We start from the raw sequence: 15,973 nt of genomic DNA on the forward strand, positions 1-15,973 counted from the left end.
CACGTTTACAATCGCTACCCATCGTCACTGATCATCTAAAAGGGAATAACAGGAAATGACTTCTTCCCGTCTCGGACTTCTTTATTTTCCGGACATCACCGTGCACGTGGAGGAGGTTACGTGCAAAAGTTTGCGTCCTCAGACGAGTTTTAAATAGAAAACAATTAGAAATAAAAATAGGCCAGTCTGCAAGGCCAAAGTTTCCGAGGACACGGTGTAAAGCTTTTTTAGATGTAGTCGTAGCCGGTTCCCGCTCCACGGGTCGGCTCTCCTTTATCGTACTACAGCTGATACGCTCGGAGGAAAGCGCTGTGCGCCTTCTTCAACATACGCGACCTCACGGACGCCCGTGATTGGATCGGATTGGCTGGCTTCGCTGTGATCGACAGGGGCGAGAGAGTACGCCCCTCCCAACCTGACCGCTCTGCGTTCGGCGTACCTCCTCTTATCCGACTACCAAAAAACAAAACCCAGTTTTTTTTTTATTCTACTTCTAGAAAATGAAGAACAGCGAATGCGTGTCGAGTGTGTTTTTCTTTTAAAAAAGAAAGTTTTTAAGAAATTCATGAAGCCGCTGTAAACTTCATCGCTGCAAACTGTACCGTAATTGTACAACGCTGTCGTATTTTGCGCAGGAAATGATTTCATTGTCAATTATTTATTTATTTATTTTTTAAATTTAAAGTCCTACGATAACTTTTAACTGCACGAAGCAAATGTATAATGACAGAAATCGGCTTTTGGGACGAGGGAACGTCGCATTTCAACAGATTTAACATCAACGTCGCGTCCGTCGATTCCAACTCGGAGCTCGAAGAAAGTTTTCCCACTCGTAATTCCGACTCCGTGGTGGCGTTCGCCGTCGGACTCCTGGTCACGGATATCTGTGGCATCGACCTGACCGCGTTTTAAAATTTCGTAATGATAAAACCGGCGTAGGTGAAGTGAGAAACGTGACCGGGTCAATCCGGGTCGCTCTGATCTGATTTACAGTCCGGTTATAATCCCAGAGTGGACGATGAAGTCCTTAAATGCAAATGTTTAAGGATTTGAATGAACACTTTTTTTTTTTTTTTTTTTTTGTATTTAATTGCCATTTGTGAGTAAATAATAATAATAATAATAATAATAATAATAAAAAAGATTTTAAAAATGATTTCACTGGCACTTTATCACTCTATAGATATACATTCTAAATGATAATTAAAAAGTGGGCGTGTCCGTAAACACGATCTTCACAAAGGTCCGAAACGTAAAAGGTGTTAAACCGGGTGTGAAGTTGTAGTACGTTACACAAAATGCTCTACATACATTTCTTGTCCTAAAGGTGTATGACGTCACGTCTCGAGCCGGTCGGGTTTCGGTTCCGCGTCGTCTTTATGGAGTTCGGGGTGCAGTGCGGGAAGTTTCTCAGTGGTGATTGGTCAGAACGCTGCGTCGTCAAGTGAAATATTTCATGGTAGCTCGAGTTCAATCCGAGTCGTGAATGCAGCTTGTGATCGCTCGGGTCCGTCCGGTTTGTTTATTTCGTCCGTTTCCGTTTGGTCTCGTCCAGTTCCTTGGTCCTTTGGGACCAAAGGGTTTGGGTTTTGTCTGAGGTTCTGTCCGGTTCCGTAGTTCATGGTTGTGGTGTGTAGCGCAGATACTTCTTCCCGGATGGAAGCTCCTTAGTGTACACTCCAGCAGGGAACAGGGTCTTGGCTTCTTCCTCTGGGATGCTAGGTGGAACCATGACCCGATCCCCCGGCTGTCGGGAAGACGCGTGAGAAAATATTTAGGGGGGAAAATATCCACAACTTAGAAAATCAACCACAACAGGTTCTTACTCGCACCTTCCAGTCTACGGGCGTCGCCACCCGCTGGTACGCTGTTAACTGCAAGGAATCGATCACTCGTAGAATCTCGTTGAAGTTTCGCCCCGTGGTGGCCGGGTAGAGGAGTGAGAGCTTTAACTTCTTATCGGGACCAATCACAAACACCTTAAACAACGACAGAGAGAGAGACAGAGATTAGCAGCATGCCTGTAGTTAGCATTATAGCGTTGTAGCGTTATAGATGTAGTCTAGATGTAGTCTAGTTGTACTCACGCATCGAGCAGTAAGCGGCATACCGGACTGGTCTTTCTCGTTCGGGTCCAGCATGCCCAGCTCCACGGCCAGCTCACGCTTACCATCTGCTATGATGGGAAACGGGAACCTGGAGACGGTCTCGTCATTATTGTAGGCCAGGATGTCCTTAAAAAAAAAAACCCGAGCGGCGAGCTTGTATCAACTGTGCACCAAAAATATAACAAGTCACCAAACGTGTCCTGATTTGGGGAAAATGACGACCATTTCTACATGCATGTAGGGTTTGGTAGTTTCTTCACTGCTAGCAGCTACACAGGAGGTGAGGAGGTGTATGGGTACATGCCTACCTGGCTCCAACCATGGTGTTCCTCGACACTATCGATGGACAGACCGATCATCTTCACGCCGCGTTTAGCGAACTGCGGACTCAGCGCGACGGCTCGCCCCAGCTCGGTGGTGCAGACGGGAGTGTAGTCCCGCGGGTGCGAGAACAGGATGCCCCAGCTATTGAAGGAAAGATTAGCCAGAGCTTAACACGGACAGTGCGGCACTCGCTTTTGTTTCTCTGTTCAAACTCCAGTCCTGTCGGGGCGGAAGGGGATTTCCAGAAACTGGACGCACGGACGGGAAAACTAGAACTGCTGAGCTGAAATTCCTGGAGGGATTTAGGGCAATTAATTCAAATATTTACCTAGTGTGTATGTAAATTCGTCCCGCGGCACACCGGCCTGAAAAGAAGCTCTTACTATACGTGCAAGTACTCAAACGTGTATTAGAATTTTATTATGTAGTTAAATGATATGATGTATCGGTTATTTGAGAGTTTATTCATCGACGCTGCTGGAACGTTGCCAGAGAAAGACGCTTAATCAAATTTACTATCTGGACGGGCCAATAAAGATACGTATCAGAACAAGCCAGCAGTTATTCAGCCAGCACTGAAGGAGCGAAGATGTCGAGGCCGTCATGATCTCGGTGATATTTTAACCCCCCCCCCCCCCCCCCCCCCCCAAAAAAAAAAAAACACTCGGGTTTTATTTCTCGTTCGTTCACCATTCAGTTTTCAAAGACTGGAGGTGTTTGTACTATAATTAGCAGGATTTCTTAATATGTTAAAAATGCCATGAAACACCATGACTCTGTTTAAAATACGGGAATTCCTATACACTAGAAGAAAGATACGCCAGCGTGGCCGGAGAACCGTGAAAATAATATCTGCATCTGCGTTAATGCACAGGTACTAAAGTGATCGTTGTGTTGCCATGTTTTCTACCTTTAGTGTGTATGGTTTATCTAGCAGGGTGAGTGTACGGTATATATTGTAGCTGTGCCTGGCTTTTAGAGTAAAGCTTTAAAGGTATATCAGTGGTCCTTAAGGTCTAATTCATCCATCCATCCGTCTTCTATACCACTTATCCTGTCTTCAGGGTCACGGGGAACATGGAGACTATCCCAGGGAGCATCGGGGTACACCCTGGATAGGGTGAAAATCCATCGCAGGGCACAATCACACACACACTCACACACCCATTCATACACTACGGACACTTTGGACACGCCGATCAGCCTACCATGCATGTGTTTGGACTGGGGGAGGAAACCGGAGTACCCGGAGGAAACCCCCGCAGCACGGGGAGAACATGCAAACTCCACACACACAGGGACACGGTGGGACTTGAATCCCAGACCCTGGAGGTGTGAGGAGAACGTGCTAACCACTAAGCCGCCATGTGCCCTACGGTCTAATTATGTACCTGAAATGATTATTTTTTAATAAATAATTTTTTATTATTATTTAAAAAAAAAAAAAAAAACCTTCTTGGTAGATTTCTTGGAAAAAGGGCCAAATCTGTGGGTTTGTTTTCTAGATTTGGACTAGATTACTTCTGCATGTGTCATCACAGTGTAACCGTAAAAAGTCAGACGGATGTGATGATAACATCGTGCTCCAGTGGTAAACAGGCCTGTTTTCATCACTATCACTACGCTAGATCACTGACCCATGCCACAGATCAACAGACACATGCTCAACTCCTGTAAAAATAACGCGGTCCCTAATTTCATTTCGATTCGACCCGGCGTTGCTTCGAGAACAAAAAGCTTTTACAGCGCAGTCTGGATTTCCTCCCCGAGACCACGACCTACATTACTACAAAATCGAAAAGCCACTTCAAAGAGAAGTTCACAGAGCAGTTACATTATCTTCACCTATCATTCACTGCATCGTAATCGAAAATAGGAACGCGTGCCATTCTTCTGAGGCGTACAAGTTTGTTTCTAACCACAGCGGACTGGTCCGTTCTCAGAAATAAAGGGTACTGAACTGAAGTGTACGTCACCTTTGTTGCTTGAGTGGTACAGTCAGGTGTGTGCTGCTGCCAGTGCACTAACACTACTGTAAAGTTTACGCTCAGTTTGACATGCAGTGTAGCTTTAAATCTGTCTAGATCCAAATTTCCAGGTGGAAGATCCATATCGAAGGTCCAAAAAGATTTAAGGTACCACCCCAGCAACAATGCAAAGTACACTTTAGTACCCCTTTTTTTTTTTTTTAGAAAGAGTAAATTACACTTCAATAATAATAATAATAAAGTCTTGGTAAGATTATAACACGCATATGATGTGCTTCATGTCTGCATGTTAATGTTTGTTTATTTTAAACTACATTAAACTTCAAAGCCTGTCTCATGAGACTCATGAGTCGCGCGCGTCTACCGAGTCCACGCGCGCGCCGCGGTGTGTAATTGTGTGCGCGGTGTATAAACGCGCTACTCACGAGTCTCCCAGGTAGTCGTGGAGTCTGATTTTGCCGATGGTGGTCTCGGCTTCGAAGTTAGGGAACACATCTCCGAGTAGAGGAGCCGGCATGATGCTGCTGCTGCTGCTGCTGCTGAGGACGAGGAGGAAGACGAGGAGGAGGAAGAGGAGGAGGAGGAGATGCAGCGCGCGCGCCTCCTTGTGCCGCGTCACGGGCGTGACGTAATAGGATTTCACGTGTGCGCCAGGTGAAGAACGCGGTAAGTAACAATTATGAATGCCAGTTCATACAATATACAGTGTATATTATACACTATATGGGCAAAACGTTTGCGCCTTCCGGGAAGAGTGGAGCTTATTCATAACATTAAAGGGGGAATTACATATTGAATGGGATGTTGAACAAACAAATGGGGTTTCAATGGGTCGGGTGTCCACATACTTTTGGGCATATAGTGTAGTTCTACAGTGTGTCATGTCAAGAATATACACCGTCTAATTCCCACTGATGGACATGGAAGAAGGGGGCGCGCGCGCTTCACCTTGTCACGTGACTCGCTGAGCGCACAGCTGGTCTTTACGCGCACGCGCAGTAGATTATAAATAGCCCAGGTGAGGTTTAAAAAAATTACAAAAGTTCATATATATATATATATATATATATATATATATATATATATATATATATATATATATATATATATATATATATGTATATGTATATATATAATATATAAAGAGTTTAATATTTATGGAATATATATAAATTTTATCTGGGGAAAAAATGTAGAGTTTATATGTTTTCCGTATTAAAATTTTTTACAGAGTTTCATATTTGTGGAAAATATCATTTTCTGTAAACAAACAAACAAAAAAGGTCTTTTTTTTTTTTTTTACTCACACAGGGTAAGAATGCATCCTGCATCCTGTCTTCTTCACACTGGTGTTTGGTGGTAAATGAGACCTTGTAGCCGTACTCATGTTCGACGCACGTGAATCGAAGGGGGCGTGGGCTGAATGCGCGTCATGATGACGTCACACCATGTGTCTCGGCCCAGATCTTTGGAAAATCTGCGGTAATTTTGCAAAAATGGCAAGCTCCTCCGAATATTGCGATGCTCCCTTGATTTTGTGTTCATTTCTGCGACCAGCAAATCACAGAATCCTGGAGGGACTGAATATTCAGCCTCATACATGTTTAAAAAGTGGATCTTTCAAAAATATATATGTATATTTAAATGCATTTCTAGACCTATAATAATCACATCATATTAAGAATACCGTAATATGACAAAATCATTCAACCAATATTGCTGTTTTTTTATGTTATATATATTATTTATTAATTAATTTATTTAAGGCTGCTGTTAATATCTTTATGGCCCAGAAATGAGCTCCGCCCCCAGTTAGAACACCCCTTTTTCCTTAAAAGGCAATGCACAAGGCATATGTAGCTATTATACCAGTAGGGGGCGGAGGCTGTCGTCAGGAAGGTAAAGAATTTTCATTTCTTTAACTGTACCCCCTGGCTTCTCAGCTCCTCCATCCGAGGACATGGAGAACAGACGTAAGGACATTAGAACGAAAGTAGAACGAAAGTATTTCAGCTGAATCCGCTGTGTAACCGATATACAGATTAACTGTGTACTGGCGTTTCAATGAAATTGTCCTTAATTATCATAAATTATCCTTAGTGCACATATACATCACACTGGGGTTTTTTTTTTTTATTAAAATCTTTATTTATTTAAGGTGATTCATTTTGTAATTGTGTTTTTATTATTATTATTATTGTTTCATGTATTGTCATGTATTTTTTGGGGAGAGGTGCGGCATTTATATCGTGTGTTAACATCACACGCTACAACAGAAAAGACTTCCGAGCATCTAAAAGCCACCTCAGTGATTTTTCTAAACACATTTAAAGCACACGTTGCAATTTCCTTAAAGATGGCAGAACGATCTCTGGGTCTGAAGGATTAAGATGGAGGAATCAACGAGGCGTCGATTAACGTTTTGGAAAGCACTCCATGTTAACACTGAATTTGCAGTTGATGTAATGACCAGAAGATGGCAGTAAGTTACAAACTGTCACAAAAGTTTGGATATTTTCCCTGCTGAAGGACAAAAGTTTGACGTTTGGGTGTTATAAACATGTATCACTGCTTCTTGTGTCTAGAATCAGTCTTTATCATTGAGCTTCACGTCGTAGGTGACCATGTGGAAGTTGTCCCAGGAGTACAGCTTCTTCCTCGCCGCGTTGTAGTCGATCATGCTGTTGTAGCCATAACGGTTGCGGAACGGCACGTCCACAGCTTTGCTCTGCCCGCTAGCCGTGTCGAAACTTAAGTTGATGGTGGTGTTGTTAGCTCTGTAGCTCGCCACCGTGTACAGCCTGCCGCACACCATGAATGCGTTCGCCACTTTGTTCTTCTGGATGTCGGTCTCCCAGCTCCTGGTCACTTTCAGGTTCTCGGGATCTAGCTGCGAGATGACGATAGCACCGCGAGCTTTTTCCGTGCTGTAGATGACCCACAGTCCCTTCTCGTCCACAGCCAGGTCGATGTCGGTGTAGCCACCCCAGGAGTAAGGGTATTGGCCGTGGAATCCGGGGTGTGGCAGGTCTCTTCGGGCCACGATGTTCTCAGCAGTGAGGTCATAACGCAGCAGCGTGGGGCTCCGTTTGCGCTGGTAGTAAAGTGAACCACGGTACACAGTGGCCCCAGTACTCTCCATCGACTCTGGTAGGAGCAGGACCTTCATGGGATATCCTCGAGTGAGCTGCTCCAGGTTTTCATAGGCGTACAGTTCTCGTACATCACTGCTCACGGTGTCAATGCGCCACACCGTGTCCGGCCCGTACAGAGCTCCCCGAGAATCGGGGTCTTGGAACCACATCCCATATTTCCCCGTGATGCTGTTCGCCTTTTGATGGGGCTCAGGCTCACCGACAGAAACAAGTTCCCCACAGCCTTTTATACATAGAATAAATAAATAAAAATATTATAACCACAAAAACAAGCCACTATTAGGCAAAGTGCATTTCAAATCCCATGTTTATTGTTTTTTTTTTCTTTTTATATAACATGCCATTGCACTGGTTGCTAATCTATAGAGTTGAAGCTATGTTTTAGATCATTTAACAGTGGTATAAAGCTGAAGCTGTCAGACCTGCATTGTCCTGGACGTTCTCCTGGACTTTGGGAGGAGCCGGAACCTCAGAAACCTCAGCCTTCATCTCTTGAAATGCACCACTCACAGCAGGACCTACAGGAGAAACGGCGATTAAACCAGACCTACTATATGCCAGGAAATGAATACTAACATTCTTACTTAATTGCAGTCCCAGGAGTAAAAAACACACACTTTTTACTCCTTACAATTTCACTTAGACCTTAAACCATGCATGATAGATTGTAAGTATCATGACTCATAGTGTTTTGTTTCTTTTCCCAACTCCTATCTGTGAGTTTTAAACGTATTATACTCGGAATGTCAAATCCATATCAATTTGTATGGATACCAACCAATCATCTCCCCACATGAAGTATTTGTGGATTTATCTCCAGTTTTATAAAGCACTCTCAGCAGGCTTTCGAATTCATAATAACAGATTTAATCCTCACCACTGCCTCTATTAACGCCGAAGCTGTCCTCAGAGCCAGGGACTAGTGGACAGGGTTTCTCTCTGAGCTTTTCTGTCTCCATCGTGAGCTCCTCCACTCGTCTCTGCAGCTCCTTCACCTGCCCCTCCAGCCTCTCTTTATCCTGAAGAAGCTGCCTCATCTCCTCCGTCTCTCCTGGTGTCTTCACCGTCTCCGTGACTGCCTCGGCCCCCGGGACGCGGCTCACCACCGCCTCCAGCAGCGTCACTCGAGCGCTCAGATTTTCCGCCTCCGTGGTACTGGGACAGCTGGATTCCACTGGGCTGTCCACAGTGAAGGTGTACTGGCAGCTGCCGTAGCGGTCATTGGACCTTTTTAACGAGGCTCGGTCATGACCCTGGACATCCACAACCAACCAGAACACGCACACGGCAAACCTCATCCACATGATTAGGAGCGAAGAGCCAGGTTTTAGATAAAGTTAGATAAAGATCGTCTATCTGTTCACTTCTGTGTTTATGTGAAGTGTTTCTTCTGACTTTTTCTGTTTCTTCGGTAGTCGGATGTTGTCTAAGCTTTGAGACGGTGGAAGGGTGGAGATTTATACGATCAGCTCCTAAACTGTGGGAGGAGACAGAATGTTTAAGTGGGTCTCAGAGAGAGAGAGAGAGAGAGAGAGAGAGAGAGAGAGAGATTCTGGTCAAATGTTGCTGATTCATTTTCTATAACAGCAGCTCAGACAGTAGTGCATCTAGAAGATCATAGGTTTATATTAATACACTCATTCCCATATATTATTGGTTATATACAATCCATATGAACAGACAAAAAAAAAAAGGTAACTTCTAAACGTCGATATGGTGAAGCTTTATTAACGTTTATGGAAGGAGTCTCCAGTGTCACTGCTTTGAAACAGTCAGAGGTAATGAGGTAAAGGCGGCTGTGGATCAGGTGGTAGAGCGGGTTGTCCACTAATCGTAGGGTTGGCGGTTCGATTCCTGGCCCACATGACTCCACCTGTCGAAGTGTCCTTGGGCAAGACACTGAACCCCAAGTTGCTCCCGATGGTAAGCTAGCGCCTTGCATGGCAGCTCTGCTACCATTGCTGTGTGTGTGAATGAGACACAGTGTGTAAAGTGCTTTGGATGAAAGTGCTATATAAGTGTGCCATTTTTATGTTTCCCAAGATGGGATAGTCTTCAAGACAGAGGAGTTTCTCTGTAACATGACACATGGTATGTAAAAGAAAACAGTACAACCATTTACAGCACACAATCGGTAAATAACCGAACTAACAAACCCTTTATGGGCTAAATGTTCTCTTCGCTTGTCTGAAACGTACGTGTCATATCCAGGGAAATGAAATGATCCGAATCAGAGGACGTCTGTGAAAAATGTTAGGAGTCAACTTTCCGTAAATAAATTCCTCTTTTCCCATATTTTTAAAAAAATATATGAATAGAATGCATACTTCTTTATGGACAAATGAAAGTAAACGTTTAAACATAGCATCAGTTCCCTGCTTTTATACATATATCCCTGTTGCTAGGGTATCATTTGTATATTTTCCACCAAAACGCTATACTCGGCCTGGAAACCTCATCAGCGGTATCGCCGGCTGCATAGCAGAGACCGAATGCAAAATCGTTCTGTTTGTTTATGGCCATCATTAATAGCTTAGAGTAGCTCGAGAAAAGTAAGCTGATATGAAGCGAAGAGCCGGTGCAGATCTCTGAACGAGGAACCGAGCACTTTTACACACTCATTATAACAAGGATTATGTCAGTAAAAGTTTATCTTCCTGGATTCTCTACTGTTTCCATCAGGCGCCCAAGATATCCGACAGATCTTTTTTAGTACGTAAGAGGACGAGTCATACGTCCTAATTCTTAAGAGGATTTCGGTGGTGTTACGTTCAACTATTGTACACTGTTATCATTTTCAGCCATTTTGATTAGCATTGTTATGGCGTGTGTGCCAGGTGAAGTAGCGGGAGACGGGATCAGATGATGACCCCCGGTTTACTGCAGCGTCAGGTTCAACGTGAAAGAAGCGCTTGGATTTAGTCGATCCTTTATTTGATCTTATTTGATCGGTTCTATAGGATGCTACTTTTAGCTAGCTGGCTAGAGCTTATACACCGATCCTCGCACGGACATGTTCCTCCTTCCTGACTGAGCGTGTGTAAGTACTGGACATTGCATAAGCCTGGTGGTTTGTTTGTGCTCATGCAGGGGATGTTCACAATGGGTTTGTTTTTGCCTGGGTGAGGGGGGAGTGAATGTGACAAGCGGACAGCTTGTTTCCGGCTCACTGATGAACAGTTGTTCGCTGTCTGGTTCTCCGTAGGTGTAATCGTGAGTAATTGATGCCGGTATTGACAAGCAGAGATTTTTCTCTCACGCACATTTTTCATCTTTCTACATCAATCTGGTTTCATTGGTTTCACTCGAAAGAATGGATAATCCAGTGTGATTTCCAAAAGCTTTGGAATTCCACTTCAATAGCTTCTAATAGTATACTATTTGTGCTTGAGGGACATTTTGCCATAAATACAGGTCTTTGAAATTCTAACAGTCGCCCGACTGTACGTAAACAGGATCCTGTAAACAGTTTTATGCCATCCCTGTGCAACCGTCTCCAGCCCTGAAGGGGAGACACATAAAGAGAGAATTCTGTTTGTGTCCCAGACAGTCTGCTATCAACATGAATCAAAGAATGTCTTCCGTAAAAACAATGTTTTCCCAACAGGAAAACAGTGCTGTTTAATAAGCCCGGTGTTGTCCCCAGTGACCCCCAAAGGTTTAGCACTACTAAGGCCTTTTAAGAGCCATATTGCATTAGACATAAGAGTTTATTTATATTATGTGATCTTCAGATCTTTAGATCGGAATCTGTGACAAGAGCTTCAATCTGACAGAGCCCGGGTAATGTTTGCTAAGAAGAATGGGAAAAACTCTCAGTATCAGAACTGATAGCGTGGATTTGAAATGGAACATGTGATTGCCGTCTTCAAGGACATGTTTTTATCAGTTTTGCCCATTCTTCTTAGCACACATAACTCAGAGTGTCAGATTGAAGCGCTTGTCACCGATTCTCAATTGAATTACAGTCTGGTCATTCTATCAGACATTCAAGTTTCTGGTTTTCAACCACTCCAGTGGAATTTCGGCCCCGGAAGGTTAAACTTCTCCACAGTTTCCTGACAAGTTTCTCGTAGTCTGGAACAGGTTTTTTTCTAGGGTTACCTTGTATTCGGTGTCATCCATCTCGCCCTCAACCCTGACCAGTCTCCCATTCCATGGTGATGAAAAGCATAGCCACAATCTGATGCAACCATGCCCATGCTTCACTGTAGGAATTGTGTTCTCAGGATGAATGAGCAGTGTTGCTGTTCTGCTAAACATTTTTGCCTCATCTGACCAAAGAATCCTTTTCCATATTGACCAAGTATCCAACCAAGTGTCCAATCTATGGTTGTCCTGGGAACAGCTTCTTGCATCTGAGATGAGGATCTCGCCAGCTACTTCACAGTTACCCTTGGCCTCTTGGTTTTTCTAACTAATCTCCTTTTTCTAAATAATCTCCATTTAATAAAGGATTTCACTGTGCTTAGTGAAATGGTCAACATTTGGGAACGTTCTATAACCAAACCCTGATTATACTTTACCAGAACTTTGTCCCTGACTTATTTTGATAGCTCTTTGGATTTTATGATGGTGCTTGTTTAGGTGTACAAACTCTGGGTTCTACCATGAGCAAGTGTAGTTATACTGAGATCATGTGACCCTTTTAATTGTATATAAAATAGACTCCATTCAGCTCATTATGTCACTTTTGATGGCAGCTGGTTACACTGGGATTAATTTAGAGGTTAGTCCGTCGCAAGTGGTACAATACAGGTTGCTTGGCCATTTTTTCTTTTCTATTTTTTTTGAGTGATTACCTCTATGTATTGGCATTGCAAAACCACCAGTTTTTTATTCTTCTTCTTCTTATTATTATTATTATTATTATTATTATTATTATTATTTTTTTTTTTTTACAATTTCACTTGGTTCAACCATGACAGCCATCTTTGTGTCATGGCACACGACAAATTTTGATTACACAGCTATTTACAGAAGCCTCAATATCTTTGCTCAGGATGGTCCTAGCTCCTTGGAACAAAAACTGATTTCTAGAGCACATTACAAGGTACAAATATAAACATTTTGCACATTCTTGTTTTGCACAGGCTTAGAACTTAAGTCCAAATGTAATGCTCAAAATTGCTCACAGTATTCCACTTTTAGGCGCAATTTATAATGGGAAGGGTTTGAGTCTTAGACTTGTTTTTTAGGGAGTACCTGGTTAAGTATAGTGTTCAGTGCACAACATTTCAGGTTTGAGACTTCGCTTATTTGTTTATTTATTCATTTATTTATTTTTTAGGGGATGCAATTTTTGAAAATTCCCCTCATTTTCCGGTTGAATATCTCTGGTGGGGGGCCAGCTACAAACCTGAAATTTTCACAGAAATTAGTCCTCTACACTAGAATTCTGCTGTAAAAACTTTGAGTCTGAGATCCCACCGGTTACAGCGCTAAGGCTAGTAGAAATTTGGTGAAAAGCCTACTTAATACATGCATTTGGAGAAACGAACAGATATAATATAAGCATAACAAATACTAAAAATGAACAGTATTTTACAGTAATTATGTTTATGATTGGCATGCAATAGGTTATGCTTGTCAACAAGGTCTAAAATGTTACTACATTACATACTCTATTAAAGCACTATATATATAGTATTGTTAATACCTTTGTAAAGTAATGTCTGTAGAGTGTATACAGTATACCTAGCATCATGGAGGAACTTGCACTAGCTTGTAAGTTATATCAAATGTATTTTACTACTAGCTTTTCAGAATCAAAGCAAAAAAAAAACAAAAACAAAACACAGAAAAATCAACATTAAGTGTTCCTATAACGGCTTGATTTTGATTTTGGTAAAGATTCAGTGTGCAACTGCAAAACACAAGCCACATAAGACACACATTATTCTCACAGGAGACCTATGTAATATGATCCACAGAACGCATAGGTTATAAACTGACAAGACTTTAACCACCAGTCACTAAAGTGTGCCATTACTTTAAATAGAGTATCGAGTGTCAATTTTCACTACACTCAGGTTTCATTTGTAGTTTCGAATCCCCAGCGGAAAACTAGAACACTGCACACTGACAAAAAGGTTACGATTGTAAAGTTTTAACCTTTAGCACTGTCTCATCTCAGACTGTTTTACAGTGGAGAGGAGGGGATGGAGGGCTCTCATGCTCTCAGATTATTATTTTTCCTTTTGGTTTTTTTTTCTCTTTCTTCCTGGCTTAGAACCTCACAGCATAGGTGATTGTATTCAGTAAATCAATTTAAATGCAAATGACAACAAAGTCTCCAAATAAAACAGACAAAAGACCAAAGACTTGATTTGAATTCCTTGAATTCAAGCTATAAAATATATAAGGTGACCAGACCAATATTTCCAGGATCTGTAGTTCAGCCTCACTTTAACCCTTTCATGCATAGTCTACACGATAATGTACAGTCAGTTTAAGGCTCTTTTTTTAAAATTGTAGTGGTCCTAAATTGTATAACCTTTGTTTGTTTAGAAATTATATTTCTATAATTTTGACCATCACAAATATTAGACTTGAATGTTAAAAATGTTGGACATTGGAATTTTTTTTTTTTCAGGCATACTGTTTTAATCTTTTTTTTTCTTTACCTCATAAACAATCCATTTACTTTTTAATACATATACGTGAATATATATACTAGAATCAAAATTCATATATCATGCAATTTTTAAGTACAAATCTAAAGAGTGCTGTGGATATGCGTATAAATAATTTATGCATGAAAGGGTTAAGGGTGTTTCAGCTTACGGTTTCTGGCCCCCCTGGCTAATTTGAACTCCGATCCCCAAGCCCCCACCCCCCAATTATCCTTTCTTATTGCCACATGTAAAAGCAATCATTATCAATAAGCATAACAATTATTGCATATTCAATTAGAGGCTATAAAGAACAAAATTTCAACAGTTTATTAAATTAACTGAAATTATGCATTTATAACTATATACAAATAACTATATATACAGTACAAGTAATTAATACCATTGTACTCTCTCTCTCTCTCTCTCTCTCTCTCTCTCTCTCTCTCTCTCTCGTACACAGACACTATAGAAACTCTGTCTGGATATCTTTATAAATTGTCGACTTGTAATTTCTTATCCCCCACATACCAAGAACGATGAACTTTATTATTATTATTATTATTCATGGAGTGAATAATAAGTTCCACACACCGGCAGCTCCAGAAAGAAATGTGGAAATTAGTTAAAACAGTGACAGGATCATTGAATCAGTGAGTTGAACTCGAAAATCGAATCGGTTCTATTCGGGAATGAATCATTCAGACTGGTTTTATCAACGGGATTCTCCAATTCATTGAAATGAACCGACTCATCATACAAACGATTCACTCACGAATCGGACATCATTGCACCGCTTCTCTCATAAACTCCGTCGGGACAATTAAAGCAGCTTTATATGATTACGTTAAATTTCGATTGATTCCTCACAGAAAGCTCCTGCAAGGCTTTGGAAAGCTTGAATATATACAACACTGGACTAGTTTTATTGTCGCTTGGTGCTTTTCCGTCCTTTTTGAAGCTCAATGCTCCATTAAGGACATGTAAGGACAGCCTAGAGGGCATTTTATCATATTTTTTTTCCTATTAGCAGCACCCTATAGTGCATTTTATCACATTTTATCTACTAGCAGCACCCTAGAGTGCACTTTATCACATTCTATCTACACTAGGAGCACCCTACAGGGCACTTTGTCACATTTTCTTCTCTCTGTAAGGGAAGCCTAGAGGGCATGTTATCATAATTTCTTCACTGTAAGGGCACCCTAGAGGTAACTTTGTCATATTTTATCTACTAGCAGCACCCTAGAGTGCACTTTATCACACTCTATCTACAGTAGGAGCACCCTACAGGGCACTTTGTCACATTTTTTTCTCGGTAAGAGCACCCTAGAGGGAACTTTGTCATATTTTATCCACAGTGGGGCACCCTAGAGGACACTTTGTTATATTTTATCTATTAGCAGATCAAATATAACATTTTATCTACAGTAGGAGCACCCTAGAGGGCACAATGTCTTCACTGTAAGGGCAGCCTGGAGGGCACTTTATCATATTGTCTTTACTGTAAGGGCATCATAGAGGGCACTTTGTCATATTTTATGTACAGTAGGGCACCCTAGAGGGCACTTTGTCATATTGTCATATTTTATCTATTAGCAGATCAAATATAATATTTTATTTACAGTGGGAACACCCTAGAGGGCACTTTCATAGCGTTTTTTTTTTTTTTTTTTTTTTTTTACCATAAGGACATCAGAAGGGTGGGGAGTGGCAACTGAACCATTTTGCCATCCTCCTGCTACCCAGCCCCCCCCCCCCATGAGATTTAATTTCCACACAGT

At 41.8% G+C, this 15,973-nt stretch overlaps 2 protein-coding genes across 2 annotated transcripts; both read right to left on the minus strand.

Moving 5' to 3' along the window:
* Positions 1-571: 571 nt before the first annotated feature.
* On the minus strand, positions 572-5,007 carry LOC108267850 (peroxiredoxin-6). Its single transcript, XM_017472309.3, has 5 exons — positions 4,846-5,007; positions 2,417-2,573; positions 2,088-2,234; positions 1,833-1,979; positions 572-1,747 (listed from the first exon to the last, which is right to left on the minus strand). The coding sequence occupies exons 1-5, from the start codon at positions 4,935-4,937 to the stop codon at positions 1,619-1,621; spliced, it is 672 nt and encodes a 223-aa protein (XP_017327798.1). The 5' UTR covers positions 4,938-5,007; the 3' UTR covers positions 572-1,618.
* Positions 5,008-6,543: 1,536 nt separating this feature from the next.
* LOC108267851 (myocilin-like) lies at positions 6,544-8,995 on the minus strand. Its single transcript, XM_017472310.3, has 3 exons — positions 8,453-8,995; positions 7,998-8,093; positions 6,544-7,798 (listed from the first exon to the last, which is right to left on the minus strand). The coding sequence occupies exons 1-3, from the start codon at positions 8,877-8,879 to the stop codon at positions 7,008-7,010; spliced, it is 1,314 nt and encodes a 437-aa protein (XP_017327799.1). The 5' UTR covers positions 8,880-8,995; the 3' UTR covers positions 6,544-7,007.
* Between the last annotated feature and the right edge of the window lie 6,978 nt (positions 8,996-15,973).

This window comes from Ictalurus punctatus, chromosome 7 (genome assembly GCF_001660625.3).
Source record: "Ictalurus punctatus breed USDA103 chromosome 7, Coco_2.0, whole genome shotgun sequence".
Taxonomy (NCBI): domain Eukaryota; kingdom Metazoa; phylum Chordata; class Actinopteri; order Siluriformes; family Ictaluridae; genus Ictalurus; species Ictalurus punctatus.

Coding starts and splice junctions, on each gene's coding strand:
- LOC108267850 (XM_017472309.3), bottom strand. CDS start 4,937: ATGCCGGCTCCTCTACTCGGAGATGTGTTCCCTAACTTCGAAGCCGAG. Junction 2,574..4,845: donor CACGACTACCTGGGAGACTC/GTGAGTAGCGCG, acceptor TTCCTTCAATAG/CTGGGGCATCCTGTTCTCGC. Junction 1,980..2,087: donor TGCCGCTTACTGCTCGATGC/GTGAGTACAACT, acceptor TCGTTGTTTAAG/GTGTTTGTGATTGGTCCCGA.
- LOC108267851 (XM_017472310.3), bottom strand. CDS start 8,879: ATGTGGATGAGGTTTGCCGTGTGCGTGTTCTGGTTGGTTGTGGATGTC. Junction 8,094..8,452: donor CGGCGTTAATAGAGGCAGTG/GTGAGGATTAAA, acceptor TTTCTCCTGTAG/GTCCTGCTGTGAGTGGTGCA. Junction 7,799..7,997: donor GAACGTCCAGGACAATGCAG/GTCTGACAGCTT, acceptor TATGTATAAAAG/GCTGTGGGGAACTTGTTTCT.